This window comes from Myotis nattereri (assembly GCF_964212035.1).
Source record: "Myotis nattereri genome assembly, chromosome: 1".
Classification (NCBI taxonomy): Eukaryota; Metazoa; Chordata; class Mammalia; order Chiroptera; family Vespertilionidae; genus Myotis; species Myotis nattereri.
Genome location: NC_138075.1, coordinates 218,688,594 through 218,713,243, shown reverse-complemented (window position 1 = coordinate 218,713,243; position 24,650 = coordinate 218,688,594). Strand labels below are relative to the sequence as shown.

At 41.2% G+C, this 24,650-nt stretch overlaps 1 protein-coding gene across 1 annotated transcript in view; it reads right to left on the bottom strand.

The window, feature by feature from the left end:
- ADGRA3 (adhesion G protein-coupled receptor A3) overlaps positions 1 to 24,650 on the bottom strand; it is a gene marked incomplete at its 5' end in the record, with an annotated part of 110,957 nt that overhangs the window by 71,555 nt on the left and 14,752 nt on the right. The window contains 2 exons of the mRNA XM_081111898.1: positions 4,631 to 4,702; positions 10,757 to 10,828. Of these exons, the coding sequence (XP_080968024.1) occupies positions 4,631 to 4,702; positions 10,757 to 10,828 (144 nt within the window). The remainder of the gene's footprint in view (positions 1 to 4,630; positions 4,703 to 10,756; positions 10,829 to 24,650) is intronic.

Sequence of the window (24,650 nt, the reverse complement as noted above, 5' to 3'; positions counted from 1 at the left end):
TCTCAGTGTGCTTTCTCCTTCCTTATAATTGTAGAATTTCCACTTAGCCAGCCTTCCTGTGGTTCTGGATGATGTCTGTTTTGTCTCTTAGTTGTATTTTTGAAGTGGTTGTGCAAGGCAGCAATTTCTGGTGTTTCCCTATGCTGCCATCTTGGTTTCTCCAATCACATTTTCTTTAATGCCCATTTTATTCCCTATAGTGGAGAATTTCCACCTCCTTTTTTTAAAAAAAAATGAATGCATTTTTATTGATTCATAGAGGAAGGGAGAGGGAGAAAGAGATAGAAACATCAATGATGAGAGAGAATCATCGATTGGCTGGAAGAAAAAGTGTCAACCTGGTGAGAAATGATAAGGCCACAGCACTGAAACCTACTTGCTAAGTTTTTCACTTAGATATTCTGTAGCTTGGGTAATCCTGGGGTTCTGTAATCTCATAGTTCTGCCTCCCCTTTCTTATGTCAACTTTTGACAAAAGAATCTTAAGCAATACAAATCTTTATCCGTGTCTGCTAGTCTCACGCGTCTCAGACGATTAAAGCTAAGTATTTAATCTTGCAGGACTTAAAAAAAAAAAGTTCTAGCTGATTTTCCCTTTATTTCTAGGTTTTTACTGTTTAAGAAAATGAGGCATCATCTTGTGAGTTGTTGCTTAAACAAGCATTTCTGGGCTCTATTCCTTCTCTTGTCTCAATTCTGAGCTTTAAATGGTGCAATTACCATTGATTCTTTGGGAAACAATTTCATTATAGCTATATCTATTTAAAATGGTATTAGGTACTGATAATGGGTGTTCATTTAGATTGAGAACCGGCTGGAATTAGTTGATAAAGCAAAAAGGGACACCGAGTGAGGCTAAGTTTCATCTACTCTGGTAGTTTATTCTGCAGAAAGCCACTTAATATTCCTGATTCAAAGTATCTACAAGATAAAGGCAAGGGCATGGTGCACTTCCAAAAACACTTATCGCGTGCCTGTTAGGTGAGATGCACAATTGAAATGAATGATTTAAGGTCCCTAAAAATAGTGCCCATATCTATAAGCAACTATGAAACAGCACTACTGCAGAGTATCTTTATATTTCACTGAGTTTACATCTAAGACCCTCTCAGCTTGCAAGCTGTACACTGTACGTTCAATTACAAGTCAGCTGTGTGGAATTAAAAGTATATTTTCTAATAGGAAGAACATTACAAACGGCAATTACCTTCCTTGGCAAGAACACAAGAGACTACTTAATGGGTAATGCAATGAAAAATGCTAAGGCGATGCCTGTACGACATTAGTCATGAAATTCAATGCTATGGAACAAGAAATTTATATATTTATTTTGGATGGCAGTAATTGAGAAATTATTTACTGAAGGATAAAGAACTCAATGGAGAACCTGAGATATTTTTGCAGCGTCCTTAAAACATCCTAATGAAACTGCGTTTTATTAACAGTCCAGCTTCCTTCAACCTCCATCTCGACATGGGAGATATTTTTAGGATTAATCTTCCTTTTAAAAACATAAGCTTCCTTCCAAAAAAGCTGTGACGATAGTGTGTCAATCAGGGAAGGTAAAAATAAGTGACCTTGCCTGGCAGTATGATGTCACACCCCTCCCCTTGGATAAAAATGTTGGAGGGAAAATGATTCAAATATTCTAGAATTTCTCACACTTTCGTGTCAAAATCACTGGGAGGGACAGTTAAAACAAAGATGGCCCAGCCTGGGTTGCTCAGTGGTTGACCATCGACCTATGAACCAGGAGGTCTTGGTTCGATCCCTGTCAGGGCACACCCCCTGGTTTTGGGCTCAATCCCCAATGGGGGCTGTGCAGGAGGCAGCTGATCAATGATTCTCTCTCATTGATGTTTCTATCTCTCTCTCTCTCTCCCTTCCTCTCTGAAATCAATCAAAATATATTTATATTTTTTTAAAAAAGATGATTTGATCTTGGCCCCAGAGTCTGCCCCAGGGTAGGTCTAGCACCTACACTCTAGCTTCCTACTTTAGGACTCGTGTTCACAGGCAGAGGTTCGAAATGACCCATCCAAACACGGGGCCAGTGTGCCCCTGGTAAGAAGCACAGAGACAGTGAGCTGCTGTTATAAGTCAAGCTCACTTAGCCACTGCCCTCCGCTCCCTATGGACTCTGTTTCTGGGGAGATGTGCTGTCTGCCCATGCCTGTGCTCCACACGCCGGACTGTGTCCATCTGGCTGAATCCTAACAGCTTCCAAACTCTTAGCAGCTGGACTCTGCCATGAATCCTAACAGCTTCCTAACTCTTAGCAGCTGGACTCTGCCATGGCTCCCCTCTCGGTAAGCAGATTCCAAGTCCATAGCTAGGCTGTTGGTTTGTGCATATGATTCCACTATACCACAAAGCCTCCAGGGGTTCCCCAGCTACCTTGTATCCCTGAAGCCTGGCTCCCCGTTGAGCAGAGAATGGGCTCAACGAGTCTGTTGTGCAACTGAACTGATGCTGGTCTCTGTCTTACCACTTTATGCTGCTAAACCTGCTGCTACTGCTGCTACTGAACTCGACTGACCCACTGCAACTCTCATGCCTACTGGTGCCTCCCACCCTCCAATCCTATCTTCCCTTTCTAGAATTCCAGTCTCCATACCCTACTGACCTACCCCAGACAGGCCATTTTTTCTGAGTTGTTTTATTAAAAAGCCTTTACTGGGAAACAGTGAAGAGCAGCGTGAATGGGGAAGAAGAAAACCAGTCTCCTCCTCACATCCCCGAGTGTCTTCCCCTGTGCACACAGAGCCAGACGGACACCATGAATGACTGCCCCCGCTCGCAACAAAGGCCATGGCAATAAATTCCCTTCTACAGAGTCGGCCTGAAATTTTAAATTTCCCAAGACTGAGAAATCCTTTAACTCCTACTACTCTTAATCTTCCAAGACTGTCCAAGAGGGGGAACTGAGAGGAGACCTGGAGAGAATAAATGTTGGGTGAAAGTTAATTTTACTTGCAAATGTAACTTAAAAAAAAAAAAAAAAAACCCTGGAAAATTAGCATGGCCAACTCTGACAAGTGGACCTGACTAAAAATGATCTGACTAGAAGTGAGCAGGTTTTGAATGACAGAATAAGAGCCACAAGATGTCCAAAGTATGAGGATGGAAGGTCAGTGTCAACATTTAAGTAAGTCATGCCATGATTAAACTAAGAGCAAGCATAGCCAGCTTTAATATACAGACACGATGGAAAACAAGTAAGACATGAATAATACTCAGGCACCTTGAACTTTTAAAAAAAACGTAAATAATAAGAAAGTCTGATGGAATCAAAAGAGAGACAGACAGAGACAGAGATAGACAGGGGCTGAAAGAGAGACTATGAAAAAGAAGGAAAGCATGGAGCTGGCCTCTCTCCACTTTATCTTTTGTCCCTGATTCTCTGCACTTAAGTGGTTTCTCCTTACTGTCATCAGGGTAGAAGGAGGTGGGCAAAGGTGGGGGTGGGGAGTGGGGATAGAAAGACTTTGCTTGGGGTGGTGGGCACAAGATGCAGTGTGCAGATGATGTTTTGTTGGTTGTGCACTTGAAAACGGTATGGTTTTGCAAACCAATGCCCCAATAGATTCAATAAAAAAAAAAAAATATTCTGAAACACAAAATACAAATCTGATCATATCAATTTCATATTCATAAAGTTATGCTACTCCCCCATCTAAATAATGGATTTGAAATTTTTTTTTCACATGGCAAGAGATCATCAAAGCCTACAAAAGCCTAGTCCCACCTTGATCAGCCTAACCTCCCAACATTCTTTTCTCCCTTCCACTTTAGACTGGGGCCAAAGAGCTAAACTACTGTCCCAAGAGACATGGGTTCATCCTTATGCCCACTCTTCTGGTATTCTCCCACACAAAGAGCAAGGCCAAAGCTAAATGTCACTGCTCCTGTGGCAGGCCATTCCCTCTCAGGTGGTCCCTCCTTTCCCTGAGGGTTATTACTGTGTTATCTGTTACAGAACATCTGCAGGGTATATTCTCATCATCCACCTATTTGCCCCCCAAGAGTCTGATAGCTATCCCAGAGAAGCCAGAGTATGGCAAGCAGCCAGCACACACTAAATGCCTTTAGGAGGAATAAACAATGATGGACAGACAGCACTACTTGGCTTGAATGCAGGGTTACTTCTCAACAATTGTGAAACAGCATAAGGGGAGGATGGGGAGAGGAGTTCTCAGCTTTAGCCTAAAAATTGGTCCTAAGGTTTTAAAATAATAATAATACATAAAGTATACATGAAAATGGCAAGACCTTAAGTCATTAATAGAAAGGTACCTCAACTGATAGAGCATTTACAACAGATCCGATCTGATTGCACTCATAACTTGAAAGTTAGCTGCAGATGAATGATAACAGACAAAGCCAATACAGCAATGATTTTATTAACATATGAGGGACACCACCAGCAAACAAATCAAATAGCTACACAAACTAATTCCTTCTAAGCTGCTTATATTAAAACTCTCTGTTTTCTATCATGGATCTGGCCAGGTAAACTTATCAAAGCTGTTAAAAACCCATCTTTTATCATGTGAAAGCTTAAAGTTGATGAACGGTTACTTATATGAGAAACAGTTCAAACTCATAAGCAAGCAAATCAAACACTTACAGTCTTTTTAGCGATGACAGTCCCCAAAAGGCACCAGGATCTATACTACTAATAAGATTATTTCGGAGGTCCCTGTTAAAATGAAAATAAAATAAGTTATTTACATATGAACACTGTAACAATTATTTTGGCATTTTGTACTTAACTACCATGCAGAAAATAACAATGACAAAAATAATGGGAGGAAACTGAAGCCCAAAAGATTAAGCCAAGATCACTCCAGTAGAAGTGCCAGAGCCAGAATTCAAGTTCGAGACATCTGGCTCTAAAGCCATTTGTGTTGGTCAATAGAAGAATAAAGGTATATGTCAAAAAAGATATGTGTGTCCTGATGTTATTCAAATTCAAAGGTATCATTAAACTACAGTCCTAGAAAAGATCGTACCTATAAAAGATTCCAGAATTTGACAATGATAACTGCTGTAATGGCTATCAATTACGTAATGTTAAGTCACTGTGCTAGACAGAGTTTTTGTTTTTGCAGCCTTCTCCCTTGTTTTCCCTACTTTCCCATAGCATATGGTACACTCCAGACAGTGCCTGGAATTCCCAACACCACCCCTGTGGCACCTGATCAACCCCAGTCCTTATTTTTCAAATACTCTGGCCCCAGTCATTGGCATGATTACATGACCTTGGTCTAATTAACCCCAGGACCTAGGGCAAGGAGACAGACAGAGGTCAAGGAGTAGCCATGTCCACTGGTTTGACTAGAGGTAAGATGTAAGTCTAAAACTATCAGGACCTTCTTGCTACCATTGAGAGATAAAGCCAACAGACAAGAAAAGAGAGTAAATCCTGAGCCCCTAGATACAGCCAAGCCTGAAGTCCAGCTTTCGCTCTGGGCTCAGTTACACAAACCACTAAAATCAGTCAGTTAGTATCTGTCACTTATCATCCCTTTAAGATCTTACAACCAATCCTAGAAGGTATTACCCTTGCTTCAGACAAGGAAATTCATGTGCAGCAAGATGATGACATCTGGCCAAGGTTTTGGTGTTAATATGTAGCCAAGCCAGACAATCAGGCTGTAAACACATCTTTCTGCCTGACACAGTGAAGATTTACTAAAGAAACTGAGCAAATGTATACCTAGAGCAAAAGGGAGACAGATAAAGTAAGCATTCCAAAAGTTGACCATAATGAAATCATGGTGCTAGAGATATTGTTCTTTAAATCTTTATATGTTTGAAAAATTTTATAAAAAATGGAAAAAAACTATAGTATGTGCTGTCGTCCAGCACCCTCATGGTCATCACTCTAGCCCAGGTTATATAGCACAGTTCTCACTCGTGTCCTTGCTTCTCTCATCAGTTCTCCATTTACATCTTTTTTCTTTAATTGATCTTTAGTTTTTTAGAGAGAGAGCAAGGGAGAGAGAGATAGAAACATCGATGAGAGAGAGACAGGGAATCAGCTACCTCCTGATACTAGGAATTGAGTCCGCAACCTGTGAATGTGCCCTGACTGGGAATCAAACCCATGAACTCTTGGTTGATAGGTCTATGCTCAACCACTGACCCACACTGGCCGGGCTCCATTTACATCTTTATAAACATGAATCTGATCATGTCTCTGTGCCAGCTAAATCCTCCAAAAGCTCCACAATCCCCTCAGAAGGAAGTTCAGACTCTTCCAGTAACTTAGAGGTTACCCATGGCCCTGACTTTGCCCATCTCCCTAATCCAACACTCATTTCCTAATCTGTTCCAACACCCTCCTTTAACACTCACTCGCTCAGTGCCTCTCTCTTCAAATATACTAGTCATATTTCTAGATGTTTCTAGAAAGAGTCATATTTCTCTCACCCATCTATTCAGTGAGAGAGAGACTGAGACTCCTTATGTAGAGGGTAGGTGGACAGTGCTATGTTCTAAATGTTTGTCCTCCTCCCCCAAAATCACACATTGAAAACCTAACTCCCAAGGTGATGGCAATAGAAGGTGGGGCCTCTGGGAGGTGACTAGGTCATGAGAACAGAGAACTAATGAATGTGATTAATAACCTTACAAAGGAGGCCCCAGACAGCTCCCTCTCTCCCTTCCAGCAGGTGAGGTTTCAGCAAAAAGATGGCCAAGTAGGATGTGGTACCTCACTGGACACCAATCAGCCGGTGCCTTGATCCTGGACTTCCCAGTCTCCAGAAGTGTGAGAAATAAGCGTTTGTCTTTATAAGCTACCCAGTTTCTGGTGTTGTTATAGAAGCCAGAAGAGACTGAGACAGATGATAAATGGATGAAATCCTGGCTCAGAGACAGAATTACAGTTACCTAAATTTCACTATAAAAATCTTCTAAATAAATTACGGTTAGCCACTAAATCATTAGACTATTCATCAAGCCAGACAATGTAGAGACTATTGAATGTCATTCATAACGTAAGTCCACTTCGCGCACTTATACCTCAATAAAGGCAGAGGGTAGTGATGCCTGCACTGACCGAATAATTTAAGCAAATGTGTGTATGTAGGCAAATTCCAAGGCAAAGAAAAATAATACCGCAAATTGTTAATAATTATTTACTCTGGGTAAGTAAACTGGTGATATGGGAGGTTACTATAATATTCTTTCAATTTTGCTGTATGTTTGAAAATTTTCATAATAAAGATTAGTTTCTGTCCCCCACTTTTTAGTCCCAGGAAGTATAATTCATCATCAGGCCCAATGTACTAGCTTCTACCTTCCCCTCTGCACCAGATCCCAACCCTATACTTCAAAGAAGATTTTTGGAGAAAATTCAATCAGAATGTGTTTGACTTACATTGCATAAGCTAAAAGTCTCTGCAAATGGAAATATAATGTCCGTTCCATTTTTTTTAAACACACTTCACTTCTCTGATTTTAAAAAGCATCTGCAACAGGGAATGACTTAGCTATAGTACTACATAAATTTGTGGTCCATGATGCATTGCATGTGTTTCTAGAAAATACCTCTCATGAATAACTAAGTAGTGTAGTAAGATTTAAAGATACACTTTTTATTTAATAATAAAGAAATGCTTGACATGTTACATAGCACTTAATGATAGCCATATTAATCAGGCATTGCCAAAGGATATTTGTAGTCAGAGCCTCTCATTTACCATTCCCTTCTCCAACCCACAGCTTCCCTAGCGAACACAAGTCTAATGTTAGGATGTGCAGCTGAATCTGAATGGGTTAGGTCATTAAAACATAAATGCAAAAAGGTGCACAAAAGTTGCTTCAACAAAATTATAGAAATACTTAGATAGATGTTAGAAAAAGAGCTAGCTCCTTTACGCAAAAATACAAAGTATATAAGGAAAAAACACATTTTAAGTACAAATATCAGAAACCTCTACTTGAAACAGCTTCCACAATAAAAAAATAAAAATTCCCTAGTATTACAGGAAATCAATAAGTAAGGAAGCCTTAGTTGGCTCCATCTATCTCTCAGATCCCCATGCTCAGAAAGTTAAGTTTACCTTCAGGCTAAACTTCAATCATGACATCATATCTCAGGTCCAAAAATCACTTCCAAGAAGAAAGTCGTGAAAAGGAATAGAGACTTTCTTTTCTTAGGAACTGGGAAATCTCTCTCTGAAACCTCAAAGCTAACCATCCCTCATCTCTTATTGGCTAAGGCTGGCTCTGTCAATCACTAGAAAGAGATGCTTTGGTGGCCTGGACCCATCACTTGAGTGGCGGGGTGGGGGGGTGGGAGGGGGAGGGAGATGAACACATTGAAAAGTCAGACACACTGACCACTGTGTCTATTCTAGTGTCAGTAATTAGAGTATAGGAGAGTGTCACTAAATTCTGACCCATATATAACACAACACAAGAACGCTCTCTCTATATAAAAGCCTAAGTGACCAGATGACTGGACAAGAAGATGACCAGCCCGTAGCTATGACATGCACTGACCACCAGGGAGCAGACGCTCAATGCAAGAGCTGCCCCCTGGTGGTCAGTGCCCTCCCACAGCAAGAGCACCGCTCAGCTGACAGACAGATGCCAGACACCGGGCTGATGGCTGGCGAGTGCGGTGCCCAGGCTGGGGCTCCTCCAGGCCACCTGCCGCTTCACGCACTACTTCTTGCTGTGTGGGACTGACGCAGGCAGTGGGCTGGAGCCCGACGAGCTGGTGGGTAAGGCCGGGCTGTGGCCACGCAGAGGTCCACTGATCCCCGCAGGCCAGGCCTAGGGACCTCACAGTGCACAAATCCGTGCAGTGGGCCTCTAGTAATATTATAAAATGAAGAGGGAAGATGGACGGGAGGAGGAAGGGATGAATGGAGAAATCACAGAGTTCTCAATTACAAACAGTCTTAAAAATCTAAAATATATATATATATATATATATATATATATATATATATATATATATTTACCAAAAAAGGGAGGGGGAAAATGTATAAGTATACATTTTAGAGAATTCTTTTAGTAACAATATACAGTTCACCCTTAAACAACACAATCTGAACTTTAAGGCTGAATTGTAGCCGCCACCCCAATTCCTATGTGGAAGTCCTAACCCCTAATCCTTCAAAATGTGGCCGTTTTTGGAGGCAGGATCAAACACGATTGAGGGTCTATGCTTAAATAAGACCTCAGTGATGGAAGCAATAAAGTCCTGTGGGAGTTCAATTGTGGAAGAAGCCAGGAGGTGAAATGGCCAAGGAAAGGTCACCTTGAAGTAGAGAAAGTGAAGCACAACAGAGAGGGCTAAGAACATGAGGAAAGATTGATTTTCAGCAGCAAAGACGTTCCAACCTGCGTGGCTCCCTGAAGCACTCTGAGTGGTTATCCTAAGTGTGTGGGTGACATGGGAATTTGAAACACGATCCTAGAACAGCATTTGGAAAGCAAGCAAATTAAACATCCATTGTGTAAAACTCACCAAGGCCAGAAAATGAGTGCTACCTGTAATACAACTGATCATAAGCAAAACTAGACCTAATTGCTAAGCCAAACACAATGATCACATTCAGAGATATCTGGATAAAAACATAAAAGTTTATCCATACGTTTTCCACCTTGGTGTGTGTGTGTGTGTGTGTGTGTGTGTGTGTGTGTGTGTGTGTGTTTAAATTCTGGGATTCCTTTCTGGGCTTTGTAACCATGCAACTTTGGCAGCTTGTTCCTTTTATGAGGCATTCATGTCATTGCTGAATTTAAAAACAGCATCTACACTTTAAAAGCCAGTGGCTAGCAACCTAGGGTCCGTGGCCTGTTTTGTAAATAGAGTCACCTCCACATTGATTCACTTATTTGTTGTCTACTGCTGCTCTCTCACTACAATGGCAGAATAGAGTCACTGTGATAAAGATCATACGGCCCACAAAACCTAAAATATTCACTATCTAGTCCTTTACAGAAAGTTTGCTGGCCTTTGGTCTAACTAGTTGTTTGTTATTTTAAATTTTTATTTCAATTACAGTTCACATTATAGTAGTTAAAGGTGAAAAACTAATCAATATATCTTATATACCTTACAAAGTTACATTTATATACCTTACAAAGTTACCACCCCAATAAATCTGGTTCCCACCTTACACCACATATAGTTATTACAATATTGGTTGTATGTCCTATGCTGTACTTTACATCCCCATAACTGTTTTTACAACTGACAATTTATAGTTCTTATATTTCTTTCAACCTCCTCCTCACTCATCCTCTCAACCCCGCTCCAACCATCAATTTCTTCTCTGTATCTCTGAGTTTGTTTGTTTATTTAGGTTGTTCATCTGTTGTGTTTTTCTGATTCCATACATAAGTGAAATCATGACTAGTTGTTTTTAAAATTCAATTCTTAAAATTTCTCCTAATAAAACATTGGAAAAACTAAATTTTTATTTTGAAAAGTTGAGATTGTAGAACTAGATTAACAATACAATCATTTTAAGTAAAATGACAATAACAGATGATAACAAAAGAATACCCATTGCCCTGGCCCTTACAGTATCTCAGCTGTTTAGAGCATTATCTTGATACACAACGGTTTTGGGTTTGATCCCCGATCAGGCACATACAAGAATCAACCAGAGAATGAATAAATAAGTGGAACAACAAATGGATGTTTCTCTCTCTCCCCCTTCTTCTCTCTCTCTCTAAAAATCAATAAATAAAAAATGTATAAGAAACTAAAAAGAATACTCACAATCTTTCAAGGAGACTTAGCCCAGAAAATGAACCATTCTTCAACTCGGATATTTTATTGTTACTCAGAATCCTAAAAATGACAGAAAAATAAAATGTAAGTTGCCTAATATATGTACACCATCAATATCAAAATAATTTAGCTCATTGTATTTATATCTACGAGAAATTCTAAGAAGTCCTTTATCACTCTCCTTCCCCAATTTTTGAAATGCCTGACCAAAACAAAATAGAAAAGTTTCTTTGTCTTTCTTTGAAAAACCACCTAAAAGAGCTTACACATCTGTCGCTTCTTAAATTGCTCCTGTCACATTGAACCAAAAATTTAAAATAGAGAAGTCAACATAAAATAGCTCTCAGTTCAATATAAGAATAAAGAATGCCACATACATTTATATAATTAATCAACTTACTAAGTTGAATACTTATTTAAAAATTGGAAACTTAACAGAAAATTATGTAAGCACTCTATAAAATAATGGCCTTACAAAGAAATAAAATACCCCCTAGATATCTTTGCAATATTATTTTTAATCTAACAGTATGCAAATCTACGTGTCTACGTGTGAAAAGATACTTGTCACACACACTCACATACAGAGATAGGAGCTGAATCAAGTTCTGTTAAATGGAAGATTACACTAGCAAATGACAGATCCAAATGGCTAACCCAGGACATTTCTGCTCCAAACCCCATGTTCTCCAACTACTCCATGCTGGTCAAGAGAGGCACTGCTGGTATCTTGGGCAGAAAATTCTCCATCACACTCAGGGCTGTACAACTTCTGGGGCACCCTTCATAGTGGGTCCAAGGTGGAGTGGTGACCCCTCCCTCCCAGACAGGGCAACACTCACGTCTATGTACATACACATGTAACACAATGCCTGCGCCCTAACATTTCAGGTACATTTTCACTACTTTCAATATTCTAAAAATGTATTAAAATAAAAACACCCATTTGGCATCTAACTTTCTTGAGATATAAATGTGTTTTGTTTTGTTTTTTAATTCCTACTCATGCAGATTCACATTTCAGAGCCTGCTACATGGGACGATCATTAGGAGCTTCTCAGGTCAAGTACACCTGTGTTTGGAACCCAGATCTCCAATCCTTCTCAAGTGCCACTGATTTTGGGCAAGTCACTCCACCTCTCTGTAACAGAGTCCCCTCAGTCATAAAACAGGTAGGATAATACCTGCCGACTAAACATGGAAGGAAACTAGTGAATGCACGACACACCCAAAGAGCATTCCTTAGCAGTTAGATTCAGTTTCCCTGGTTCTAAGACTCATACCCGCCCATTTGAATGTTTCTTGTAATCAAAGTATATTACTGTCGTGTTTGGCCTCTTCCCAGAGCTGTTACTAAAGTAACAACCAGGGGACCAAGAACACATGGTCATCAAAAGCGTTCCAATTAAAGTACAATATAATGTTCTCTAATCAAAATTGCAAAGGTTTTTAAAAGTGAGGTAGTTGGCAAGGGCAAAGCAAACTCAGACGGACACATGGTCACCAAAGTCCCTGAAGCAAAGCTTCACTGAACAGCCTGGGGGTGCATACCCAGGAGCCTCCATCCTGCTGTCCAGGCATCAACCCTACGCTAACAAGTCACCCAATCTGACAAGAAGTATACCTATTTCAGTGACCTTTTTCAGCACGATTTATAACAGACAAAGTTAGAAACTCCCGAAGAGGTCAGTAAGAGGAGATAATCACATTGTGATATATCCAAACAACAAAATGTTACACACCATTAAAAATGATTCTTTTAGAGAAACTTGATGAAAAGGAAAATGCTTACAATCAGTTATAACAACAAAACCGATACCATTGATTGAAAAGAATCCAGACATCCCTCCAACCTCCCCCGCTCCCCCCCAAAAAATACTTGGAAGAAATACATCAAAATGATGAGACTTCTATTAGTTTCTCTTTTGTTCTTTATAATCTTGCAGTATCTTTTAAAATATCTAGACTATGAGTCTGATTTTTAATATTTTCTCAATAGCTAAGCACAGCTCAAAACAGAGTTAATTTTGAATACAATTATATCTAAGCAATAAAAAAATAAAGAACATTTTATTTATACTTTGAGATTAAAGAATCATTTATTTATCCTCCAAAAATGTTTATGTAACTTATTAGACACTAACAGTAGGGCAGAGAACAATGGTGACAATATCCAGAGTCCAGGGCCTGAGCCAAGACCCCACTAGGAATGAATGGTTTAGCCTGTGATAGTCACTTCTCTAGGAAGAATTCTATGTCATCATTTTAAAGATGGAAAAAATTAGACCAGAATGATCGTCAAGCTGCCTTCTAACTTCTCTAATTTTCTATAATTATTCATGTTTTAATGAGCAAAGCTGTTGAACTTTACAGTGACCAAGAATTTATAACCAATAAACCAAAAAGAAGGAAAACTGCCCAGTCTACTTGCTAAGCTCAGTGACACAAGAGCCCTGTGTCTGAGTGAAGAATGAAACCCAGACATGCAAGTGGCCTGGGAAACACTGTCCGCGCAGTGACCATAATACTCACTGCGCTCAGCATTATTTCATTCAGCCAAAGGACCTTCATTTGCTCAGTCATAAAGGCTTTGGTCCAATAAATGATAGATTTTATTGAGGAGAGTAAAAAGACATTTCATCACACTTAAAAAGTTATAACTGTAACCTTAAAAATATATTTACAACCTCCCGTTAATATATTCAGTCTCCACATTACTTGCCGTGTTTAAGGATTCTGTGCAAGAAAACAGGATCAGTAGGAATAAATCTACCCCACAGACAGTTTTTATACTCAATTCTGAAACAGGGGACTGCGGAACTAGAAAATGCATAATGTCATGTATCATTATAAACCTAACACCCATTCATAATCAATATTTTTGCTGACATCTTTGAAATTTCAAACTTCCTAGGAGGTACCTAAGTGAAAAATATAAAACTTGACTAAAGTTATAAAGTGTAGATATACCCGTTTCTGTTCTATACTAATGGTGATAACCTCACATGATGTATAGACAATGCTTAGAAGCGCTGTGCTGGGCTCAGGCCTCTTGAATTTTAACACTGTAATACATGCTCCATGTCCACTGCTGTAACTCCACACAGTCCCAAGGTGGTTCAGTATATCATTTATGCTGAAAATGAAAAAAGGAGTAAAACAATATAAACATGTTTGTGGTTTTGTTTTGTTTTATTTTTGTTAATCAAAGTTTATGGAACAGAAAGAAAGAAAAATTAAGTATTACATGCTCTCAGTGGCTTGCTATTGCAGGTCCGGGAATGGAATGCTGCTAATAACACCCACACCCTGCACGGCAGAGGGTAGAGAATAATTCTCCTTTTGAGAGGAAATGAAAATATATAATTCAAGAGCATTACATATTCAGATCAAATGTTAGGAATATAATTACTAACGAAAACCACTGGAGGGAAAAAAATCAGCTAAACAATCAAACAGGGTTATTGTGGTGGATGGCATGGGCGATCCTCCAAAAGATGTGCCCACCCAGAACCTGTGACTGTGATCTTAACTCAAAAAAGGCTGTTTGTGATGCAAATAAGGGTTTGGAGATGAGATCATGCTGGATCAGGGTGGGCCTGAAATCCAGGGACAAGTGCCCTTAGAAGAGGTGGGCAGAAGACTCCCAGGAGGTCTGATGAAAAGGAAGGCAGACTCAGAAAGAGAAAAGAAAAAAAAGGAAGGTGGGCAGATTTGGAAGCCTCAACAACTTTAGGTTTTCAAGACCTAAGGAAAGGAGCAAATAGGACTACACTTTAAGCTGTAGTACATTTTAAAAACTTCTTGAAAATTTTAAACCCAGAAGCAATGTTAAAAGATAATCAGCAGCTCTGGCCAGTGTTCTCAGTGGTTAGAGCACTGGCCAGAGCACCTAAGGGTCTCAGATTTGATTCCTGGTCAAGGTCAAATGCCTGGTTGCAGGTTTGCTCCCAGCCCGGGGTCAGGGTTCCTTCGGGAGGCAATAAGTAGATGTGTCTCTTTCACATTGATGTTTTTCCCTCTCTTCCTCCCCCTCCCTCCCTTCCACTCTCTGACAAACAATGGGGGAAAAAAAAAGATAAACCACACACAGGTATAACTACTATCAAAAACAAATGACTAATTTTTCAAATATATAAAGAGCTCTTTTTTAAAAAAAATCCCTAATAAACTAGCAAAGGCCATGACCAGTTAAAATAAACAATAAATCATAATCATATGAAGGGATATACAATCCCAATCATGAGAGAAATGTAAATTAAAACGAAAGCAAGATACCATATATCACTAAGGGTTGATAAAAATATGCTAACTTTTTTTTTTCAGAGGGAAACAGTCACTCATATTTTGCTATAAATCAGTAAAATCACTATGGAGGGCAAAAATACAAATGCATATATAACTGATCCATTAATTCCTCTTTGGAAATATATCCTAAAGATATACTCGTACATTGCAAGATACATTACATTAAATGTTGTGTAATTATGTATTTATATAAGACAATTCTCATTGTGCTATTGTTTGTAAAAGCCAATGACTGGATATTTAGGTTGGTTCCCATACTATGGGATAGGTGACAGTGGTCCACAAAATGGTACCCCATGCAGATGGGGGTGGGGGGGCGCTGCAGAATTGGGGAGAGGGAGCTCTTCAGGTATTCATACAGAAAGATCAGTGACATACTGAGGGAAGAAGGCATGAATTCAAATATTATGTTTCCCTCCCTTGGCACGATTGCTCAAGGAGTAGTAATGCAATTTGATTCTGTGTATTAGATTCATCATGCAGACTAACACTTGTTATTGCTACATTGTCCTCAAGTACAAGGGAAATGGACAGCACAGCTAAGCGATGCTTTTGAGTCACTAACCTATTGAACATACGGCCTCCAAGCATGTCAAACTCACGGCCGGCAAACAAGCATGTTTGCCGGCTGCGAGTTTGACATGCTTGGGGCCCTAAACCTTTAGAACCCTCTCTGATACGCTAAAACGAGGAATGTTAACTCCTCAAAAGTATATGTTCAGTGCTTTGCTTCATTTACCCCAGAAATGGAAACTGGTTCCACCACAAGTTCTTCGAAGTTCTAGTCCAGGGTCAGCCAACTCCAACATTCCACCTGGTCTCCTGACAGACCATCGGCTCTAGGAATGGTTTTTTAATATTTTTCAATCGTTAAAAGGAAATGGTAAAGAATAATATTTTATGATACATGAAAATTATATGAAATTCAAATGTCAACGCTCTGAAAGTGTGAGTGGAACACAGCCATGTCCATTTACTGACGTACTGTCTATGGCGGCTTTCATGTGATGATGGCAGAGCTGAGTAGCATCCACAGACTGGCTGGCCAACAGAGCCTAAAATATTTACTATCTGGCCCTTCAGAGGCAAAATCTGTCCACTCCTGTTTTAGTGTACTCTGTCCCAGTTTTTCTGCCTTTCCAGGCAAATGAAAATTGAGTGCTGATTTCTCAATGAATTCTTTTTTTTAATCTTTATTGTTGAAAGTATTACCTATGCCCCCCCCCCTTTTTTCCACATTGACTCCTATCCCTCACCCACCTCCTACCCCAGCCCCAGGTCTTCACCACACTATTGTCTGTGTCCATGGGTTATGCATATATGCATACAACTTCTTTGGTTAATCTCTTCCCATTCCCCCCCCCCCCCGCCCCATCCCGCAATTCTTCCAAGCAAGTAAGAATAAGAGAGTATCTACTGGACTCCAAACTCCCCATCAATTTGAATAATCTTTATTTTAAAATCACACTAAACTCCACATGCCATCAGCAATTACACACATTTTTTCCTAAGCATTATTTGATTACTCACCAATGTGTCCTCCTCTTAATGGCATTCATTCGTTCATTCGTTCACTCGTTCATTCATTCATCCATTCACTCATTTATTCATTCAGGCAGAAAAAAAATTCTGGGTGGTATACTTTAGTTCTCGTATGTCAAAAATGTTTTGCCCTCACTCTTTCATATCATCTTGTTTTAACAACACTACTTATTATCTGAAGTAACTGTTCAGGGGTTTGTGTGTTTACCATGTTTCCCATGAAAAGGTCAAACTCGCGAAGTGTAGAGCCCTTGACCATCACTGCATCCCCATTAAGAGTACATACGATGGGGATATGCAGGGCACTGTTCAGATCTCCTGCGGCTGGAGAGGATCTGCCTCAGTTTCCAGGCAGGCCATGCATTTCGCAGGCCCAGCATTGGTAAGAAGCGCTCCACTCCTGGCCAGTAAAGACCCCCTGATGGCAATCTCTGCACTGAGCTTCTGATGGGCTGGCCAAGACTTTCCTGTAACTGAACCTTAGTCTGAGGCCCCTCCTACCAGATCATCCTTCCCTCCCCCTTTCCTTTCATAGGTGCTAGACCTGCACCCCAGGCGGAAGGTTTCCCATGCCCACTTCTGCCTCATATCCCTTTGTTTTCCAGTTGTTTCCCCAATAACAATAAAGCAAGTCTAACCTCATCCTGGCATATGCTTCCCAGAAGGTCCCATTGACAAGATGCCCACAGTATCTGTGCAATAAATGAATGAAATAAAATTATGCCTGGATTTAAGTTTCTATGTTTGGTCAAAGATCCCTCTCTAGTCCAGCTGGGGTGGCTCAGTGGTTGAGCATCAACCTATCCCAGCCAGGGTACATGCCTGGGTTATGGGCTCGATCCCCAGTGGGAGACGTGCAGGAGGCAGCCAATCAATGATTCTCTCTCATCATTGATGTTTCTATCTCTCTCTCTCTCCCTCACCCTCTCCCTTCCTCTCTGAAATGAATATATATATATATTTTAAGATCCCTCTCTAGGAAATTAATGATACAAAACATTGTAATGCCCTGGCATTAACAGAAACAGATGAGGAGCACAAATATCAGTTCCCTCTCACAGTCCCCTTTCTTCTATCTGAGGCTTAAGAACATTTGCGGGGAGGGGTGGTCAAAAATTCTACCACAGTATGTCTAGTTTTCTTCTTTTAATATTGCAATAAAAGTATTCTAAGATACTTTTTTCAACATTATAACTCTCCTAAAATTAGGACCATCTTAACACTGATATCAAAAGAAAATTTCCAGCTGCTAGAAGAAAGAATAACTTATGAATTAAACCGTGGCTGTCAATGTTGGCGCATACACAAACTGTGGTTGAATTTTAAGTTGAGACCCCTAATTATGGCTTAAAATTTATACATTAAGGTTTTATATGATACATCCCTGAAATAAAAAGTTGTATAATAGGAGGCTGCATATTCTGTGGCAAGCAGCATAATGACAGGCAGCAGAAATGTTAAACCTCTCAGAATGTAACATTCAGGAGGGGCTGGTGGGATTCCTTTATGTGTCATGGACAGCGATCACTCAAGCGGCTCGCATCTCAGCTGCCAGTTAATGTATAAGGAAAATAGTTCAACTTCCAGTGATGCATGATTAGAATGAAATTGGGAAGAAAAAAATAGTGTGTTAAATTAACCATGTAAAAAATACAAACAATGCCCTATCTACATAAATATCCAAATTATATTACCAAGATTAAAGATGCAAAAACATAAACAAATGAAGTCAAGGTCACCTTTATAAAGAGCTCAGTGGGTTAGGAAGTATGCATCACACTGCCAAATGAGTGAAAACATGTTTATCACACATTCATGGGCAGAAAAGCAACGGAGAAAGCAAAGGCATAAAAGTGAGTAACAACAAAATCTGTACAGGGCTTCTGCTTATTATTCTGATTCCTTTAACCTTCACGTAAGTTTAAAATTATTTTCAAATAAACACGGTGTTCAAATGATACTATGTATTAAGGAGAATGGTCCAGTGACTCGGAAGGGCTCTAAATGAGAAGGCTGGGTGTCAACTTAAGTACCAAAGAATTGGTATTTCATGGTGTGGGAGAAAGAAATACACATTTTTAGAGAAACCAGCTAATAAAAGGACTGTCTCTCAGCTCCCTCACTGATAAGCTCTTTGGAAACAGGCATCTGATTTTTGATGGAATCGTAGAATCAAAGAAATACCAGCTGAGTCTTCCTTCTCCATGGGCTTCTTAGTTGGAGACTGGTCTGCTGGACTCATCCTCCACATCTAACTCTGCTTCATAGTTCTCAGCTTCAACCTATTGCTTTGAATGTTGGAAGAAATTCCCTGCTCAATTTTCCAGAGGGCTATTTTCTTTCTTTTTTCAATATGTTTTTATTGATTTCAGAGAGGGAGAGGGAGAGAGGGATAGAAACATCAATGATGACAATCATTGACCAGCTGTCTCCTGCACGCCCCACACTGGGGATTGAACCCACAACCAGGGCACGTGCCCTGTCTGGGAATCGAACCGTGACCTCCTGGTTCATTGGTCAGCGATGCTCAACCATTGAGCCATGCTGGCTGGGCCAGACTACTATTTTCTGAGTTCTAAGCAGTTCCCACTTTCCTCTTGATTCCATCTCCTGCCTCAGCCAGAGCTGCCTAACATCACCACCTCACTGTTCACTTCTCAGACCTCCTCTTCTCACACCCCTCACCCATGGGTGCTCTTGCTTTATAAAGTTGTTCTCTTAGGTCTGAGACTAGGAATGACGATTTTCCTGTCCTAGCTTTGCGCTGATCATCCTGTTGACTTCCTTTCAAGTATCTGATGACCCCTGGTGCCTGCTCACACTTACAAAGGGGGATCTGGATTGATGAGAGTCCCTTTCCAGGGGAGGGCTGCTAAATGATTAACAAGAGAATAAGAGTGAATGGGTAGAAAAAGGAGGTGGAACAAAAGTGCCTTTATTTCAAGGTTCAGAAGTCACATATCCTTGGAAAGTAGGGACACAAAAGAACTCTGGGGTCCCCTAGGATTTCTCCTTCTGGCTACAACCCCCCACCAGTGTTCTACCTTGGCAAGTCTCCCAGTTTATTGAAAACTAAACTGCAGGGCTTTCTCAGGGAGGCAAACCCTGCCACCAAGTCTTTGAGCCAAACTCACCGAAAGCAGAGTGAGAGCAGCTGTTCGAGGCGTGCACATTCTGGGCCAGCTCTCTGCTCACCCACTTTTGTTGCCACTCCCTATAGATTCAACTCTTGGAAATCTTCCAGGATCTCGACAGGAAAATTCATTTTTCTAGCTATCCCCGCTCTCCTCTCTACTGGGCTGTAAGTCCCTGTGCTGTGTAATGTCACCATCAATCTGATCCCATCTGTTTTATTTATACTACGTTGTCCTCAATGCTTCTGCACCACTGGAACACCTTTCTCATTTCCCAGCCCCGTTAGTTATGGGTCTGCTCATATTTTATGTGTGTGTGTGTGTGTGTGTGTGTGTGTGTGTTGTTTTTGTTTTTTTCCTGTCATTTTCAACAGAGTTTTGGAAGGGAAGGGGAAAAAGGAAACAACCGTGGTTCAGTGCATATCCACTTAGGGGGGTGGGAAGGGGTCTTTTCCTAAAAGTCGAGGACTATCTCTCCTTCAACCTCCTCTCCAGATGCTAAATGGTTTCCCTCTAGCCAGGGGTGGGCAAATTTTTGACTCGAGGGCCACAATGGGTTCTTAAACTGGACCAGAGGGCCGGAACAAAAGCATGGATGGAGTGTTTGTGTGAACTAATGTAAATTCAAAGTAAACATCATTACATAAAAGGGTACGGTCTTTTTTTTTTTAAGTTTTATTCATTTCAAACAGGCCGGATCACGGCTGCCCTAGAGGGCAGGCATGGTTTCCCCCTCATGCAGGTTGGCTGACATTTTCCTTTACAAATTTTGCCAAAACCTCAACTACCCTTCACTGCAGAATGATGACCGTTAATCACAAATGTGCCTGTTCAACAGAACACTTCATATGTCAATCCGAGTCAGAGCCCCAGGGTCCCTGTAAAACAGTCAGGGTGCCCCAAGCCAGCCCACTCCTCAGTGCCACAGCCATCCTGGTCCAGCATCCCAGTGCCCAGCACAAAGCAAGGGTCAGATGCTGGGCCTGGGGAAGCGATGTGAGGCTCTGTTCCCTGACCTGGTGACTCTAACCAATTTCTGGTTAGGGATCAGTTTCCAGCCTCTGCTCTGTCCTAAGAATTATTGAGCATGAGAGACAATGTCAGAGGATAGACTGTGGATTACAAAGGACCTGAATTTAAATCTCAACTCGAGGATCTGGCTTCATAACTTGAGACAAGATCCTTACTCTCAGTCACTTAATGCCTCATCTCTAAGCCATTCTGGGCATTTCTGAGAGGAAACGCAGGGCTTTTGTGAAGGGCGCATGTGGCGGAGCACTTAAAGCACACGCTGGAAAGTTGCAAGCAATGGGACAACATCACAACCAGAAAACGGTAACGCTGAGGCCCAGACTTTTCCATTCGTCTGCATCCGCTGCTGACCAACCACCCCGGCCACTACATCGCCTTCTGACAAAATCTATAGCATCTGCTCTCCCATACAAAACTCTTCAACATACAGAGTGGGGCAAAAGTAGGCTTACAGTTGTTCCTTTGGAAAATCCTATATAATAAAGAGGTAATATGCAAATTGACCCTCACTCTGTCATGCCATCACAAGATGGCTGCGCCCACAGATGAGGCAGGGTTCCTGTAACACAAGATGGCTGTGCCCACAGCAGAGGCAGGGTTTCCGTAATGAGCGATCACCAGGGACCTGAGGCTGTGTGGGGTCGGGCTGGGTGACCTGGGGCCGTGCCCCCCGCCCTGGCGCCGGGTCAGGGGACCTGAGGCTGTGTCCGCCACCCGGCAGGGCTTGACGGGGGACCTGAGGCTGCGCCGGCTGGGTCTGGATCTCGCCCAATGGGGGTGGGGCCGGCCAGGTCTGGGTCTCGCATGATTTCGAGGTGCACATGGGTGGGCGGAGACTTGACTCTGGGTCCCACGGAGTGCCCCAGACTCTGACAGGAGGAAGATTTTCATATACATTTTACTAATTTTCTTTCATCTGACACTTCTATTATAGAGAAAGGGCAAATAGCAATATTAAAATATTTCCTCCAATTAATTCCCTTTTAATGTGCACAGATTTCCTGAACCGGGCCACTAGTAATACAATAAATAAGGGATAATACAAGAATACACTCTGTTTCACATACTCACAACTGTAAGCCCACTTTGTCCTCCTACCCTCCCCCCCCCCATTTTTTCTATAGATCTGGTGAATTGGGGGAGAGTTCCGTATACCCACCTGCCCTCTTGGAGCTGTATACAATACCAACTTCTCTCTACGCAAGTGAACAATTATTCAAAATGAGCCAGCAAGTCAAAGATATTGACAGCTAACATCCTACTTGAGGGTCACAATATAGTTTATCATCAAACAGACACCTGGGACTAAAAGGAGGTACCATTAGTATTTACACTAAGACAACAGGTATCAACCCGGGCCTGTGGCCACCCTTAACTACTCCAGTGGGTCATTAAATAACCTTTCAAGTGCCCAGGCATTTTTATTAAAGACCTGACATTGTTTTAAGGTCTGTTTTTCTTATAATTATTTCAGATTCTTTATTCAGCAGTTTCATAAATAAAAAGAAAATAATCTGTTTTTCTGCTTTAGCATTAAACAGTACGTTTACATGTAATTGGATAGCATTCGGGTGATAAAGAAAAACTAGACAGCTTTCAAAACTGCCTCAAAATGAAAAGCTGTTTATTAAATAACACTTCATCTTATCTTATGAACAAATCAGCACCATGAGAGCAGGGAGCCCATATTTCAAGGTGTGGGTACATCATAAATAACACTAGATGCTTCATATTTATGAATACAATAAAAGAAAATTTATTTGGCATGTTAAATGAATGGAGAGCTTTCTACTGAGACCACACTGAGGTTCTTCTAGGATCTTTGGTTTTTAAGCTGAAATTTCACAACTACTCATAGTATAGATCTGAGAATAAATCTGAGCACCTACTGTGTGCTGGGAGTGACACTGAGGACACAAACATGGACCTCAAGGACTAACAGCACACATGCTTCCAAGTGCTACGTGCTACCAGAGGGATGCAGGACGGATCCCAAGTGAACAGTGTCAATGTTGCAGAAAAGCACAATGATTAGGGGAAATGTTTCTGAACTTTACTTTTTTTTTTAAAGTAGAAATCCAAAAGACATAAGACAGGAAAATTTTTTTCAAAGGACGGTATGGGTCTCCTATTGCTGCGTAACAAATCACGGTAAACTGCATGCTTTACATCAACACCTGCTTACTGGCTCACAGCTCTGCAGGCCAGGAGTCCAGGCACTGAGTGAGTGGGCCCTCTGCTGGGTGGAGCTGGCTGCAAAGAACCTGGTCTCCAATAAGAGGATGCTCCTAAGCCAGTGGTCAGCAAACCGCGGCTCGCGAGCAACATGCAGCTCTTTGGCTCCTTGAGTGTGGCTCTTCCACAAAATACCACGTGCGGGCACACACGTACAGTGTGATTGAAACTTTGTGGCCATGCGCAGAAGTCAGTTTTCAGAAAGGAGATAGAGGAAACAAGTATACAGGACGAGTGTGGATGGGAGAGTTAGAAGGGGTCGACCTCAGCGCACGTACCTCAATCAGATTGAGGACGTTTTCAGCAAAGGCCAGCTTAGGAGTACCCCAATTAAGTTAATAACAATGTACCTACCTATATAGTTTAAGTTTAAAAAACTTGGCTCTCAAAAGAAATTTCAATCGTTGTACTGTTGATATTTGGCTCTGTTGACTAATGAGTTTGCCGACCACTGTCCTAAGCTAATGAATGGGTTTGGGAGGGTGGGGGGGGGGGGGAGGTGGAGATGCAAGTAAGTGCACCGCCTATGCAGCATGCTGGTCAGAGTCTCACTTGAATCAGGTAGTGAAAAGTGGGTCCTCATAATTTTAATTTGTATTTTCCATTGTGAATTGCTGTTCCCTTCCTGGGACGGTCTGGAAACGTCCTTTGATCATTGCACCATACTGCTAATAAGTATGGGCTCTGGAGTCAGACTGCCTGGGGTCAGATCCCGGTTGCATCACTTACTGCCTGGGTGACCTCTGGAAATTCATGAGCTTCTATGCCCTACTCCCTCAGGCACAGGAGGGATCATACTAATGATGCTCTCATTAGGGAAATATGAGAATTGACTACTACAGGACTTAAAGTACTCCGTCAGGATCTGACACACTCAGCAAACATTACCTGGCCCGTATTTCTAATGGATCACCTTTTTCAACTAATTTGTAGGAATTTAAATGGGAACCAGCATTTTACACCAATACAATCTCCCAGGAATTTAATAAATGAGAACCAGCATTTTACTCCAATACAATCTCCCAGAGATCCTCCGGCAACTGGTCCAAACCCTGGGAGCCACTCTCCATAAAATACTTGGAGAGCACATTTTGGAAACTATCGCTGAGGAGTGAAATCGATTATTTTTAAAGGGAGAGAGCTTCCTGCTAAGTATAGAATCTAAGTAATTCTACTGGTAAGAAGCCTCTTGAGACTATTTGTAAATTTCAGGGGCTGAGCCACAATTTTAAAGTAGCTGTTGAAACTCTCAAATAGTGAACAACCTTGAGATGTACAAAAAAGCCATGTGATTCTATGATTATAAAACCAAAGAAACGATGAATCTAGTCATTTACAGAGCTCTGGGCTTCCAGGGCCCCTGGCTAACAACGGCCCGTGTGCCGCCACCTTCTTGTCCCACCAAATCACGTGTCCCCGCATTTCCCTGATAAGCTCCACTCATTCCTAATGGTCACTCTCGCTTCACTGGTGAAGACTTCTGAGAAATCTATTTGCCACACCGATGGTTCTACTACAGAAGTGACATCATAGCCAACTCTGACCCCAAATGTAACTTTCACAACTGCTGGCAGGGTCATGACCAGGAACTGGCCTGTTCACCCAGAGGGAGGGAGTTAGGAGGAAAGGGT